The 16,344-nt window shown below is 41.8% G+C and overlaps 1 protein-coding gene across 3 annotated transcripts in view; it reads left to right on the top strand.

The window, feature by feature from the left end:
- The window catches only part of PRKAR2B (protein kinase cAMP-dependent type II regulatory subunit beta), a 93,981-nt gene that overhangs the window by 58,327 nt on the left and 19,310 nt on the right, over positions 1 to 16,344 (top strand). For all 3 annotated transcript variants that reach the window (XM_055712359.1, XM_055712357.1, XM_055712358.1), the window contains exons 3-4: positions 8,147 to 8,199; positions 9,348 to 9,431. In XM_055712359.1, the coding sequence (XP_055568334.1) occupies positions 8,147 to 8,199; positions 9,348 to 9,431 (137 nt within the window). The remainder of the gene's footprint in view (positions 1 to 8,146; positions 8,200 to 9,347; positions 9,432 to 16,344) is intronic.

Raw genomic sequence — 16,344 nt, 5'->3', positions numbered from 1 at the left:
GAAAAGTTGGTTGTGCGAGTCTGATTTCTTGCAGTCTTTTAGTGCAGGCTGAGCAAGGTCTTCCAACTGGCAAAAGGTTTTGCCGTTGAGCTGCATATCTGAGCACAAACCTGGTATTTGGTATGTGTTCATGACTATCGGGCAGTCTTTGGAGAATTTCAGTCTGTACGCTCAAAGCAAGAGTAGATAACTGTCCTTCATGAGCAGCTGATCTTGAAACAGTGTGTTTTGGCAGTGCTCCCAAGACTAATTCAGTCAGTCCCCACCTAATGAACTGAAGGCCACTTTCATGATAATTAAGAGAAAAAAACACTTTCTGGATTTTATCCAGTTTTGCAATTTTAGGCTGGTGTCCTGAGCACTTGGTGATTTCTGTTAGATAGTGGACCACTCAAAAGTCATTACTCCATAAATCAGGTAGAATAGAGGGGAATTTCTTCACTTTTTGTTTTGTTGCATGTGAGGAAATCTCAAGAATGTCTCCGTGACTGCCAGACAGAATCACAGAATGGTCAGAGCTGGAAGGGACCTCTGGAGATTATCTAGTCCAACCCCTGCTAAAGCAACTTCACCCAGAGCGGGTTGCACAGAATCGTGTGCAGGTGGGTTTTGAGTATGTCCAGACAAGGAGACTCCGCAGCCTCTGGGCAGCCTGTGCCAGTGTTTGGTCACCCTCAGGGTAAAGAAGTTTTTCCTCATATTTAGGTGGAACTCCTTGTGCTGTAGTTTGTGCCCGTTGCCCCTTGTCCTGTCACAGGGCACTGCTGAAAAGAGCCTGGCCCCGTCCTCTTGACGCTCAACCTTGAGATATTTGCACGCATTGGTAAGATCCCCTCTCAGTCTTCTCTTCTCCGGGCTAAACAGTCCCAGCTCTCTCAGCCTTCCCTCAGAAGGGAGATGCACCAGTTCCCTCATCCTCTTTGCAGCCCCGCGCTGACCCTCTCCAGTAGTTCCCTGTCTCTCTGGAACTGGGGAGCCCAGCACTGGACACAGCACTCCAGGTGCAGCCTCACCAGGCAGAGCACAGAGGCAGAGGAACCTCCCTCGACCTGCTGGCCACGCTCCTCCCGATGCCCCCCAGGGTCCCATTGGCCTCCTTGGCCACCAGGGCATGCTGCTGGCCCATGGGCAACTTGCTGCCCACCAGGGCTCCCAGGTCCTTCTCCGCAGAGCTGCCTTCCAGCAGGTCAGCCCCAGCCTGTACCTTTTTTCTGACCATACATACTTTTATTCCAGTTTGAATAGCATTTTTAATATAAGTGCTCTATATCTAAAATAGTAATAACACAGAATTGCAAGGTGTTAGGCATTCTGTGTATTAATCTGCCTAATTATGCCTAGATAAAGTTTCAGTTTAGTGACCCTATCTGTCGTAGGCATTTCACAGATGCCTTTTTTACCACAGTGTCATGGGAAATGATAGACCCAGTGATCATGCTTTGTTCCAAATCTGCTTGTATTCAAAGTAAACTGAAGTCCTTGGAATAGTTTCAGGGTTTTGCACAAATGGTGGATCTCAGCAGCAGAGCCAGTTGATATTGCCTTATATCATGCGTAGGATCAGATAACTTTTATCTCATCTCATTGTGTGTTCAGATAGAGGAGAAAGGTGATTTCCTTTCTCTGGGTTATTCTTTAGTCCGTATTTGTGACTGTTTACTTGCAGCTCTTCAGTCTCATTTTCTATGTGGTCTAGTCAAAAACAGGTCTAGAAATAAGATGGGACTTGATAGTTGCAAGCATCAGAGACCATGAGCAGTTATTTCTCATTGCTACCATTGTACAAGGTACATTGTACAAGGTTGCTTTTGTTTAAATGAAAACTACTTATGAAATTGGGATTTTGGGATGCAGGGTGCTCTTGCTAGTTCCTTCTGCAGTGGTAGAAACTGCTGAGGTGTTAAAAAAGGGGTTCCTGTGTCAGAAGGTTTGAAGGTCCACTAGTATTTGCGGTCTAGTTTGAAACTACTACCTGCCATTCAAGTAGTCTCTGTGTACCATGTTTCTAATCTGTGTTTAGTAGATGAGGAGAAGTGTGTCCCAATAAAATGGAAAAAAAAAAAATATTCTCACTGTCAGTAAGTCACCTTAGCAATTTTTCTACAGCTAAACCAGGGAAGTGACATTCTTGCTGTATGAGGGGATGGGCATACCTGTCATAGTTAGGGATGTTTGTAGGGATTTATGGCATGCTGGCATAGCTATAGTGGCTAGAGATGGTCTATTTTCATGCTCTAGCCTGATAGTCATGCTGGCAAAATTGTAGTCTTGATTTGCCTGGAATCAGATGAAGAAATATTTCCACATCTCTTTTTGTCTTGTAAAATTCTTTGTAATATTCTTTATGACTTGGAGGTTCTGTGCTTTGGAAAGGGTACATACGTACTGATTGTTCTTCATGCCATGTTTTGAGTATAATACATTCTTATAATTATATATTAATTTTCATTCATTTCATTATTGATAGCTTGTTTCCCGATACATCAAGGGAATAGATAAAACATGAGTAACATTTTTTGTGATCTTACAATTACTAACTGTATGTTAGTTTTCATTTTAGATTCGTTTGTATCTGAAGTGACTGTATTTTTGGTTTTGGGTATAAACCATATTTACTAACTGAAAACCAGAAAATTGACTTGGCATGTTGAGTTAGAAAATATAAAAGCTTACCTCTTCTTGCTGACCAAGCAATCCATCTAGTCTCGTGTGCAGTTTTCAGTGCATGTGTATTTTAATAATGCAGTGTCTTTTGACAATTCAGATTTTTCCTACAAATACTTTATGTCCATATATTTGGGCTTGTTTGTGCCCATCTTGGGGAATTATATGAGGAACGTGACCCTTAGTTGCAAAACCTGAATAAAAATAGTTTCACTTAGTTGAGCTTAGCAACCAATGGAGAAATATATACAGTGGTTTTGTCACTACTTTTTAATGCCATAATTATACATGGGATGAAATAGATCCCTAAGAATGTTACGAGGACTGCTTTTTGAGCAATGATGTGAGTATTGCATTCAGCAGTGACATGTGGCAAAAAGTGCTAGGGCCTTTGAGCGTGATGAAGTCACCATGTACTGTGTACCATTGGGAGTGTGGAATGGGCTGGAGAGGTAGAAAAAGTGCTGAACACTGTGAGTATTGCAGCCACCAGCAGCAGAATGGTTCAGATCAGTTAATGTCTGTGGTGCTGGTCTAGTGTTAGACAAAGGAGATGAGGACCACAGGCTGTCTCCCTGGCATATATGAAATGAATAAAGAAAGTGTGCTATTGCATATGCTTGTCCTCACCAGATGATTAATTTCTTTGTTTCCCAAGAAATATGGGCGAAATGGAGAAGTGGGGGATCAGCCTTGCAGCTTGTTACAGCACAGTCATCTGAAGAGGGATAGGATTTATCTCAGCCATTTAGTTACATTTTTAATTAATCTCATCTCAATGTGGACATGTAATACAGGTCAAATGAATAATTTCTTAAATGTGCTGGTTTCTCTTCTCTGACTGTAATTGGAATCTAGATGGCTTTTGCAGATGTGGATGTCTATATAAGAGGCATCTCATTTAGTTTTAGATGGTTTACATCATAGGGATTCTCATGTGCCAAACCCCAATGTGCATGTCATGAAATTCAGTGGACCACAGTAGTATCAGAGACCCTATTTCAAGAACAGAAGTAAATGTATCATGTTTTCCCATGCCACACCTGCTGGTGTGCCCTTAGAAAGTAATGTCTTACTAGACAATAAAGTCTGTAAGACAGGCTACTGAAATAAGCAGGGAAGGAAAGGAAATTCCGTGCTTAAAACTGCAGAGCCACAGCATTGGTATAATCACAGAATGGTCAGGGTGGGAAGAGACCTCTGGAGATCATCTAGTCCAACCCCTGCTAAAGCAGCTTCTCCTAGAGCCGGTTGCACAGAATTGTGTGCAGGTGGGTTTTGAGTATGTCCAGGCAAGGAAACTCCACAGCCTCTCTGGGCAGCTTGTTTCAGTGCTCTACCACCCTCCAAGTGGAGACATTTTTCCTCATATTCAGATAGAACTCCCAGTGTTGTGGTCTGTGCCTGTTGCCCCTTGTCCTGTCACAGGGCACTACTGAAAATAGCCTGGCCCTGTCCTTCTGCCACTCACCCATGAGATATTTGTATGCATTGCTAAAAGCCCTTCTCAGACTTCTCTTCTCCAGGCTAAACAGTCACAGCTGTCAGCCTTTTCTCGTGAGGGACATGCTCCAGTCCCCTAATCCTCTTCACTGGCCCCTTTCCAGTAGTTCCCTGTCTCTCTGGAACTGGGGAGCCCAGCACTGGACACAGTACTCCAGGTGCAGCCTCACCAGACCAGACCAGAGCAGAGGGGGAGGAGAACCTTCCTCAACCTGCTGGCCACGCTCCTCCCGATGCCCCCCAGGGTCCCATTGGCCTCCTTGGCCACGAGGGCACCTTGCTGTCCACCAGGGCTCCCAGGTTCTTCTCCGCAGAGCCGTCTATAAGTTGCAGCCCAAATGAAAGCTGCATCCTTGATTATGGCTAAAAGATAGGCCCAGGCAAAATATGTATGGAATTTAACCAGAAGAGTAAGTTTCTCATCACAGATGATAAGAATAAATAATTTTAAAATTTGGGCAGATGGGCACTAGCCAGAACAAACTGCACTTCTTAAATATATTGCCCATAGTCAGTGATAAGAAGTATTTGATAAAGGCATCTGCTGACAATAGTTAATAAGACTGACTGAAATTAGCTTCTAGCAGAGAAGAGTGAAATCAGAGCAAAGACACTAGATGACACGGAAGACCTCAAGAACGTTTTTTTCTGGACTGATCCTGCTTCAGGCTAGGTGAAAGGGAATGGTAAGATGATTCAGGATGGGCATGGATGAGGCTAAATTTAGTTTATTTGGTCTGGAAGACTGTTAAATGTCCGGCCGGGCTCTCTGAGAGCTGTCAATTCTGGGATTACAGTATCAAAGCAAATTAAATTCGTGTTTTGTATGATTTTTTTCATGTTTCGGAGGTAAGGACAGGATGTAACTGTGCTTCATGTTGAGACAGACCGTTCACACATCCAGTAGCACACTGTACTGTAATACAGATTTGTTGACTCCATGTGCAGGTAAGTGCACTAGGGCACAGAGGCTGATACCAGTTGAAAAAAAGCAGTGATTTACATTGTGATGGGGTATGGTGCTTACTTGGCTTGTTATTATTGTTGCTATTTAAATAAAATCCCCTGAAGTCTATTTCAGACAAGATTAAAGTAACTGTAGTACCATAAAACAATTGGTAGGAACAGTTTGTTTATGTAAAGGTAGAATATTACAGTTGTTCAATAGATTGCAGACTTCCTTTGGTGGACATCTGTAATTATTTGGGACTAAATCCACTTCCTAGTAAACTTGACAGGAATCTTTCAGTCAATTCCGGAGGGACTTATATCAAATTTCTTTAAATTTTTGAAGATGCCAGGTTTTGTAAAGCTGACATTCCTTTGGGACTCTGCATAATACGTGCAATGATATGCTTTGCTGTGAAATAGTCTTAATTGGATGGGGTGATGAGGAGGTTAATGCGTCTACCTGGTCACTACTTTAGAAGTTGTTTGTATAATAATACAGGAGATATGGGGAACAAACAAGGGGACCAGGAATCTTAACCCGTGAGCAACAGTGTGACTGAACTGGCATTGCAAAGACTCAGTGGGAGGACGGGGAGGAGGAAGAGGCTGTTGCTGTTGTGTATTGGGTTCAGACACTTGTACAGAGTACAGGGGATGGTGATGATGGGAGATTTTAATTAATCAGTCATCTGTTGGAAACCAATAAAGGAGAATACCAGCTGCCCAACATGGTTTGCAGTGCACTTAGGACCAAATTATGAGATGGTGGGAAAAGCAATCAAAGGGGAAACTATTCTATTTGATACCAACCTTAAGGGAGAAACTGTTCAAGAACAGGGAGAGAAAAGGCAGAAGCCGCTTGAGTGAGGATTACCCTGGGGTGACAGAGCTTGCAGATTTCAGGAAGGGAAAGAGATTGAGTAAAAGAATCAGGACAACAGGTTTCAAGGGGATATGGTAGGACTGTGGGCATAATTTCTTTGGAAAGGAGTCTGGAGAAAAGAAGTTAAAGGAACTGGTTGTTCCTTGAAAAAATGTAAAGAGAGAAAAAACGCAAATTGAGACAGCACAGGAGAAGGACAGAAAGCATAGTAAAAAAAAAATCTGTCTAAAATACAAGTGTCTTGTATCAAACACAAGAAGGAACCATGTAGAAAACGAAAACTACTTTGGATTATTCAGAACAAGTACAAAGGAATAATAAAAGATGTAGAGGGGAAAAAAAATACTCTAAGAAGCCAAGGCTAAAAAATGAGAACAAGAAAGGACTATGTACAAGAAAGAACATGAGGAGTAACAGAAATTGTTCTGGAAGTATATTTTGGGTAAAAGCATCTTTCAGGAGAGTGTTACTCTACTGTTTAACAGAAGCACATCAGTCTTTACTAGTGGTATTAAGAGCATGTGGACAACTCAGCCTGGAATAGAGAAAGGACAAATCAGAGAGTACTTGATGTGTTAGGTGTTCGCACCTTAGCTGTGTCTGAGGCACACTATACTTGGGAAGTGGAAGAATTGGCTAAATCAGTCTCAGCCCTGTTAGCAAATACCATGGAGAATCTGAAGAAGAAAAATGGGAGCGTGAAAAAACAAAAAAAAAATAGATAAACTGATCCTTTAAAGGGGGGGAAGCTACAGATGGAAGAGGCCTATCAAATATTTACAGATCACTTTTATTCCTAGAGAAATTGCAGACAAATATTTCAAACATTTTTTAAGTACCCGGAGGAAAGCAACAAACAGCAATCAGTGTGAATTTGTTGGAACTATCTAATACCCTATAACGAGGCATTAAAATTTGTGCATAAAAGAAAAAGAGCAGATGCCCAACGTTTTCACTGTAAGAAACTTCTGAATGCTGTCTCACAAGACTCCCTTATAAACAAGCTAGGGAACATCAGGCAGTGTCTTAATGTAAGTTGCATGGGATATAGCTGTAAAACTGGTTGCATAAGGTAACCCCCAAGCATCTACTGCTGTTTCACTGCCATGTGTTATTTCACAAGTTTATTTTAGACAGTATTCTGTTTTTTCCAGTAATAATATGGATTTGTGTATTAGAGACTATGCTTATTGAATTTGCATTTGTCACAAAGTTGAGAATGGATTGGAAGGATGCCAGAGAACAGGATTAGAATTGAAAGTTATCTTGACACATTGGAGAAATAGCTTGGGGAATAAGGTAATGTTTAATAGGTCTAAGTACATGGTACTACACTTGGGTGGAGTAACTATGTACAGGACACAGGAAGCTGGTTAAGCAGTGGGTTTTGAAAATGATACATAGATCATGAATATTACATTAGCAACGATAATCAAGCTGTTGCGAAAAAGGTATGGATGGACAAAAAAGATATATAGGCCTGCAAAATGTATGGAGTAATTTATCTGTTGTACTCAGTACTCTGCTCAGCTCAAATATGGGATCTGGCTTTGAGCATCACACTTCAATAAAGATAGGGCTAATTGGAGAGAGGTCAGAGAATGGCGTTGAGGATAGTTGGAGAGCTGAAAAACATGACCTGTAAGGAAAAAATCTAACAAGCAGAATTATTTACCCTAAAAAGTAAAAGATAGGTAGCAGAGAAAAGTTTTCCAGAATGCAAAAAACCCACAAACCCCAAACCATCAAACCACCTTGAACTTTCACAAATGAAGGGAATGATGTGATGATCCCTGCATCCTGTGTGAACAGCTTAAATTCTAACAAGAAAGAATTAGTTTAGACATCAGAAAAAAAAATTGCTGATAGTAAGGTAAGATCACTTAGAACAGGTTAGGTGAGAAATGTATGTTAGAGGTCCTTTAAAACACAGAAAACTTGTCCAAAAAATGATGCAAGTGTAGCTTTGTTTCACTGGCAGTTTGGACATGACCTGCTATAGCCAGCACTGTCTTCCGTGGTTCTCTATGCAGTGTTACATTACTGCATATTATTACTGTGCCACACAATGCATTTTTGGTTTTGTAAATCTTGTGAAACAGTATTGTTCTTTGAATTAAGATTATACCTTTTTCTTAATTTCAGTGTGTGCAGAAGCTTACAATCCAGATGAGGAAGAGGACGACGCAGAATCTAGGGTATTTAATGCTTTGAGTCAAATACTTAATACTTTCCACCTGCACCCCCACCCCCCGACCCCAGTTCTCAGACATTAAATTTAGGAAGAAAAATGCAACGAGCATTACCATTCCTTGCCAAAAGAATCCTTATTATCATAAACTTTAATAATCTCTTGGGTTTTCATGTTAAAGGAATATTTAAAAATTCTCTGTAAGAGTCACCCATGTAGGACCTGACCTATTATTCTAAATCACCACACCTTTGGTACATGTTAAGGAAACATTTTTGTGCAATCTGCCCAGAGAGCACCTGCTCCTAAAAGTACTTATCTGATGTCCGCATAATCTTGCAGTGGTTTCCTCAATTATCTAATATTTCTCATAAGGCAGAAAATAGGTAAATTATAAAATCACCAAGATTTTCAGATGTACAATGCAATAACTAGTGAACTTTTACTTACATCACCCTTTTAAAGCATTTACTTAGCTTTTAATATGAAATAGCATAAAGATGACTTTTAAGACAAGTTGAAATGTTTATATTCAAACTAATTTCTGGCTTGTAAAACTGTTCAAAAAGGTTATCCTACAGTATCACAGCTTTGAAACCTAGCATATCTTTTTAAAGAGATGAATTGAGTGAACAAATTGATTGATACTCACATTAACCAGACATTAGTAATTTAGTAAATCTCTTGCTCACTTGGATAGTGTCAAGTCTGCTGTTTACTCTGTGTAACTTCTGATACAAATTTAACACAGATACTATTTCACAAAATATTATTTGGGAAGCAGTCATGGCAAATTGCTAAATTTAACAGTGGTGGTTTTTATAAAACGTGCATGCTTGAAATATGATTAGAGAATAGTTAGAGTAATGTTTATGCAGCAATAGTTGGGATAAAGGTATCCGAATGGCTTGCGGAAATGAACTGGATTTTACAAATGTAAAGATGTTCTTAGCTGAAATACAGCAGTGCTTTGCTTGCTAATGCTATGGTGATACAATGTTATCATTGAGTGTTATTCAAATCCTAATGGTTTTGAAGTGGAAGTGTTATGAAGCATGGCCAAAATATTGTATAAAACAGCTGAATTAACTCAGTCCTTCAGGTAGTGCTACTATATGATAACCACTTTAAAGGCTTTTCTGTTATATCCCTCAGATTATTCATCCTAAAACAGATGATCAAAGAAACAGGCTGCAGGAGGCATGCAAGGACATTCTTCTTTTTAAGAACCTAGATCCGGTAAGAAATTCTTTGTAATGAGCAACATTTAGCAGTGCTGCTAAGAATTAATGCTCTTGAACATTTGAACATAAGTGTACAGATTTGACATTTGTAAGCTCTTATGTGTGCTTTCTTGACCATTTCATAAACTCCAGAAATGCCATTTTTATAACTGATAAATCATATAGAGAGAGCCTTTTGTCCACCACCATGGATGATAGTCTTGAAGTACATTAATATGAATGTATGCATTAATATGATTGTAAATTATTGTATTTTCTTATTTTAAATAGTCTTGTTGTACGTTGATGTATATAAATTCATCAGTTAACTGGAATGTTGGTTGCTTCTACTAGTTACTTTTTATCATCCAAAAGTGCACTGAGTCCTCCATCAAAACATAACATGACCACCAACAGTTTAGCTACATATGTTATTGAACAAGCAAGTTATTTCAGAGGGAAAGAGAAAGGCAATAGTGAGGTGTGTATATTATTATTTCACTTGATATAGATACCTACACCACAGGTAATTTTCTTCTGCAGAGTTAATTTCCTTTTATTGCCTGTGAGAACACGTATGGGCTTTTAAGAAAGCTTAAATCCAGTGAATGAATGATCTGGATCAGACAAAGGTGATTATGCTGCAAAAAAGCACAAGGCTGTTTAAGGGAAAAGGCGAGTGTATCAATCAAAGCATGCATACTGACATTGGGTCGATTCATGGCAAACCAGGTGCTTTCTCAAGAGAATTGATTCTGTGCTGCCAGGGAAGGGAGCGTGGGGGAAAGAAATAATTCTGTAGAGTTTTAGGCATGAGAGCAAAAAGTTTAAATTTGATTCAAGAGGGAGCTAATGGAAAGACCAGCCTGCAGCTCTGTTTGGAAGTCAGGTGCTGTTACAGAGCATGCATATGAATTTGTGGTGCAGATTTCCAGCTCCTGCTTTTGTCTGCACAAAGACTGAGCCCTGACCCTGGGTACCTGCTCCCAGAGAGGCCCTGGTGAGCCGTAGACACCCAGCTTTGCAGAACCCTGTAGTTGGAGCTATAGGGGAGCATCAAAAGTCTCAGTGTAGACGTGTATATGTGCGTATTCTTGGGACACTTGGGATCCTGATACAGAAGATTTTCTAACTCACTCCTTCATGCTTTGTGTTTAATGGGTAGTTAGTTATACTGTATATAGTTCCACTATACTTGTTCAAGCTAAGTTCACCCAAACATTTGTTCCCCCTGGTCATGAATTCTTCTTCTGCTTAAATTCAGGGATACAAAGTGGTTTATGGGCATCTGCTCTGGGTGTGGAATTCCTTTATTATATGTTTTCCTTCTTGGTGCTGTGTCTTGGCTTCCACTTGGCTGGACCATCATTACATCAGCCTGCCAATAGCATTTTGTCAGTCCCCCCTTGGTTACTGTCTGAGCATTTCTCTCTTATGAGCCCTGTGACCCAATGGATTGTCATGTGCTCCTAGAGTCTGCTGTGATGTTAATTTTGACCTACTGCTTTCCTGATTCTGGCTTTACACAGTTTCTTGGTAGTATCTGCTTATAGCATCAGTCCTCTGGATGAGATCTGCTTTCCCTTCCAGTGAGAACTAGATCTTCTGTCTATTAAATAGTCATCAGCTACTTGGTCTGCAGGACCAGGGATCTGTTGGCTTTCTGTCACCTATATCATCATGCTGTGTAGATATAAAGCATTAAACTGGTCCAGTGTGGGTGCTTGATAAAACTCTTCCAAGGAATACTGAGAGATTGCTTCCCCTGTTTGTGGAGGTCTTCTCAGGGCTGTGCTGCTGTCTTGATACCATATCCCCTTGAAGTTTTGAACTCCTTTTTCTTTTTGCTTCTGAATCAGTTACTTGTAATTGCTAATAGTTCCCACAGTTTGTTCCAGGCCTTTAGCAGACTTCTTAGTTGAGCTCTCCCCTCACGGAGCTCTGCAATCCAAAGCCTTGAAAACCACTTCCGGGATCTCTGAGGTCTTGTTTACCCCCCTTTATTCAGGTTGTCCAGTGGATTAAGAACACTTCCTTCTGCTTTAAATCCTTCACAGACAGAGTTCTGGAAAGCTGAATAAGGTAATTTTTGTAAAGGAGTTTTTCATTATAATAAATTTACCCTTAAAAGGCATTGGAAAGCTACTGAGCTCTGAAGATAGTCTGGCTTGCTTCTTCTGTGAAGTCAAAATCTGTAGACCCCAGGGGACTTCTCCCACTCCTCCTTCTTGTTCTGCTGCTAGGCAGTGACTTGAGCTCTGCTGCTGTAGTTGCAGTAATTTAAGTGTTCCTATCCCAGCTCTCTTCCTCACCTCTGCTTCTCCACCCTGCAGCACAGGTGCACGTGGTGTCAGCTGCTGCAGTTTGCTCTCTGGTGCATTAGCGAGAAAATTCTTTCATTTCATAGAGACATAATATCTTCAGCTGCTAAAGCTAAAGTCTCTGGAACAAAAGTCAAACTGTGTATTGACAGGGTCTCCCACTCCCCCTGTTTTTTTTCTTGCATTGAACTTCAGCCTCTTTCTGCTGTAGTTTTGTGTATGAAAAACTTTGTTTCAGAGGTCAGTGGGTTAGAGGGGAAGAGACAATGTGAAGTACTTAATGGCTTTTCCCTGATGGCCTTTTTAGGCAAGGTGTCAAACACCACTCCTAGATAGGACACCACTCTGAAACACAGTATAACAAAGTGTCTTAGAACATGATCAGAATTGCATTCAGTACATGATGCTAAATGGAGTCACATTTTCTTAAAACCCTGACCCCTGTGTTTTAATTCGAATGGGAGGCTAAGATAAGGGTATCATTATTAAAGCAGAAAGAGATGTTGCAGTAGTTGGAAGGTGACTTACAATACTGCTCAGCATCTTAAAGAGTCCATCTGAACAGACAAGAGTCTTCACATAAAGGTAAAAAACAGCAGAACCATTTGAATGTGAGACTAAATGAGAGAGAGGACGAAAAGATAGACTTTGAGACAGCTTAGGACTTTCTAAACACACGCAATGCTGTCTTGAGTCTGCATTTACCTGATAGCAGTGTTTGAATATCAGGTATGTAAACTTACGGATACGTATTTATAAATATCAGTATTTCACATATTGGCTCTGATTGAAAATGTAGCATAGTATAAAGGAACACAGCTCTGGTACAGTTCCCTGAGCAGTGCACTATGCTTTAAAGGTCAACTCTTATAAATTCACAGAATGACAGAATGGTCAGAGCTGGAAGGGACCTCTGGAGATCATCTAGTCCAACCCCTGCTAAAGCAACTTCACCCAGAGCGGGTTGCACAGAATCATGTGCAGGTGGGTTTTGAGTATGTCCAGAGAAAGAGACTCCAAACCTCTCTGGGCAGCCTGTTCCAGTGCTCGGTCACCCTCAAAGTGAAGAGGTTTTTCCTCATATTCAGAAGGAACTCCCAGTGTTGCAGTTTGTGCCCATTGCCCCTTGTCCTGTTGCTGGGTACCACTGAAAAGCACCTAGCCCCATCCTCTTGACACGCACCTGTAAGTTATTTGTATGCACTGCTAAGATCCCTTCTCAGTCTTCTCCAGGCTAAACAGTCACAGCCCTCTCAGCCTTTCCCTTGTGAGGGATATGTTCTCCTTCGTGCTCCAGATGCTGCAGTGTAACCAGAAGCTAGCTGCATGCCCTCTTTCCTTCCTCTTTTACTTTGTATGCCTTAAAGTCTGTGAAGTTACTTGAATTTTCTTGAAACTTCCTTTAACTCTGTGGGTTGATGAGGATGTAATTGGTCAACTAATGTCACTTCAGCAAGGCACTCCTGAGTTAACTCCCTTAAATACAAAGTATTTTTAAAGAATTGGTATGTTACCATTCTTTTCACCTTTCTGGGGTCTTGGTCAGGTCCCATCTGGTTGCTGTCACTCAATATCAGTTTTAGTATGTAACTATTGAAAAAAATTACTTGAAGAGACTATGCATTGAAACATGCACTTTTGCAACAAGATGAGGGAAGGAGGTTTTTGCAGAGCTCTTTGGCTACTTTTTAGAGGAGGAGGTCAGGAAAGAATAATAAAAAAATTCAGAAGCAGAACTACGTGGATGAGTGAATTAGAAATGAGAACATTTGGACGTTCGTTTTTCTCTCCCCATGCTATTAATCTAATCTATGTTAGAGTAACTCATTCCTCTTCTAAAGCACTGGTTCCTGTTCTTTTTCACAGAAAAACCTCTTCCTATTAGACCACAGTTTTGTTTATCGTTTGTCTCAATTGCCTGCCACACCATTGCCAGAAATCCTAATACTGCTTTTGTTCTCCCAGGATTGCCATGGTGTGCCAGGCTGCATGCACACGCAAAGCATGTTAACACCCCTTCTCCTTCGTGCTCCAGGTGCTGGAGGTTACTGGCAGTGGAATCAGAAGCTGCATGCCCTCTTTCCCCTCCACTTTCACTTTGTATAAGCCAGCAAGGCGAAAACAAGATGATGACCAGATGCCTTGGGCCATAACTGAGGATAAGCCCCAAGTCACTATTACTGGGTTTTGTGTCTGTTCAGCTTAACTGTTATCACTGGGAGGACTAACAGCAGCTCCTCATCTAGTGGCCAACACAGTCTTCTACACTTCCTTTTTACAGTGCAATTCAGAGAAATTACCATTTTGGTTTTGTCTTTTAAGAGGAAACTTTGCTGGGGCTGATTAACAACAGGCTTTTTGGTTTGGCTGTTATGGCCCATAGGCCAGCAGTTATAAAAACGATGAACCTATTACCAGAGTAGCTGGGTGGCTCAGAGGACTGGCACCATCAAAGCTGTGCCGCACCCTTGCACTTGAAGTTTGAATCCTTTCTCTCACTAAAATTCACAAGCAGTATTAGATCATCTGTCCTCTTTCAGGACAATTTTTTTTTTTGACAGCTTTGCCCTGCTAATGCTTGTAGAGAATATTTCAAATAGGTCTTGACCCTTTTCTCAAAAGTAATTAATACATATTCTTCACAAATATGCAAGAGCAATTTCTGGGCATGTTGGCACTCATGCACCTGGGGGACTATTATAAGAGAACACAAATATTGATCAACTAATTATAATTGATTAACTCAAAGGAAGATGAAGGAAAGCATAATGCAACTGTGGTTTATGAATAGTGGACTCTTATACGTAAGGCCAAAGCATTCCTTGCAAAGTGCTACTAACAGAAGATACACATGATACTCTTACATTTTGGTGAAGAATTAGGACTACAGAATGCCTGAATATATTAATACTCTGCCCTCTAAGATGGCAGAAAACTCTTTGCAAACTAATGGGCTACCAATCAAACAGGCTTGCACTTAATCCCCATGTTTTTTCCTAAGGCAAAATTAATACTTACAACAGATCTAGCAAACAGGGATTCTCTCCACCTTGCCTATTGTGTTAGAAATAGTGTGGTCAGCAGGACTAGGGAAGCGTACTTCACCCTGTACCGGGCACTGGTGAGGCAGGACCTTGAATTCTGTGTTCAGTTTTGGGCCCCTCACTGCAAGGAAGACATTGAGGTGCTGGAGCGTGTCCAGAAAAGCTCAGCTATGGCACAAATCTTATGAGGTGCGGCTGGGGGAGCTGGAGAAAAAGAGGCTCAGGGGAAACCTTATTGCACTCTACAACTACTTAAAGGGAGGTTGTAGTGAGATGGGAGTCAGTCTCTTCTCCCAAGCAACAAGTGACAGGGTGAGAAGAAACAGCCTCAAGTTGCACCAGGGGACATGTAGGCCGGATACTAGGAAAAATTTCTTCCCTGAAAGGGTGGTCAAGGATTGAAACAGGCTGCCCAGGGAAGTGTTGATTCACAATCCCTGGAGGTATTTAAAAGACATGTAGATGTGGGACACGGTTTAGTGGTGGCCTTGGCAGTGTTAAGTTCATGGTTGGACTCAATGATCTTAAAGGTCATTTCCAACGTAAGTGATTCTATGATTCTGTAATCAGTTACTGAAGATGTTCTGCAAAAGAGCTGCCCAATGTAAGTGCCTTCACTTTTGGCTTAAAAGTTTTGGAAGCTATTTGCAACTCTGAATTATTTCTGCTCTTTTTTAGTAAACTACTAAAAAGAATCAGTGAACTTGCTCACAGGTCTAGTTAAAAAATACGAGAAGTGTTACTGAGCCTAACTGATGGGCATATGCATGATACTTGGGAGGCAGAGTGCTAAAATAATTCTGTGGAGGAAGGTTAAGGTATATTCTCAAGAAAAATATTGCTTGAAAATATTGATTATACATCAAAATACAAATTGGATTCTTTGATAGTGAAGTAATGAATGCCTTTTGATTAGTTTACAAGTGGATATCATACAAGGGAGCTAAACATTTTGAATTGGGTCAGTAGTGCTGCTAACATTTATATCAGAGTTCCAGGGGAGTATATGTACACGGTTTTGTTCTGAAAAAACAAACGAGGGGAGCTGTAGACATGAATTCTGTAATTTACTTTTCCTTGCTGATTACAAATTTCCTTCCCTCCCCTCCCCCTCTCCCCCTCCCCCTCTCCCCCTCCCCCTCTCCCCCTCCCCCTCTCCCCCTCCCCCTCTCCCCCTCCCCCTCTCCCCCTCCCCCCTCTCCCCCTCCCCCTCTCCCCCTCCCCCTCTCCCCCTCCCCCTCTCCCCCTCCCCCTCTCCCCCTCCCCCCTCTCCCTCCCCCTCTCCCTCCCCCCCTCTCCCTCCCCCCCTCTCCCTCCCCCCTCTCCCTCCCCCCTCTCTCCCTCTCCCTCCCCCCTCTCTCCCTCCCCCCTCTCTCCCTCCCCCCTCTCTCCCTCCCCCCCTCTCTCCCTCCCCCCTCTCTCCCTCCCCCCTCTCTCCCTCCCCCCCTCTCTCCCTCCCCCCCCTCTCTCCCTCCCCCCCTCTCTCCCTCCCCCCCTCTCTCCCTCCCCCCCTCTCTCCCTCCCCCCCTCTCTCCCTCCCCCCCTCTCTCCCTCCCCCCCTCTC

This window comes from Falco cherrug, chromosome 5, assembly GCF_023634085.1.
Source record: "Falco cherrug isolate bFalChe1 chromosome 5, bFalChe1.pri, whole genome shotgun sequence".
NCBI classification, from domain to species: domain Eukaryota; kingdom Metazoa; phylum Chordata; class Aves; order Falconiformes; family Falconidae; genus Falco; species Falco cherrug.
Note: the sequence above shows the minus strand (reverse complement) of the source record. Positions and strands in the feature narration are given on the sequence as shown.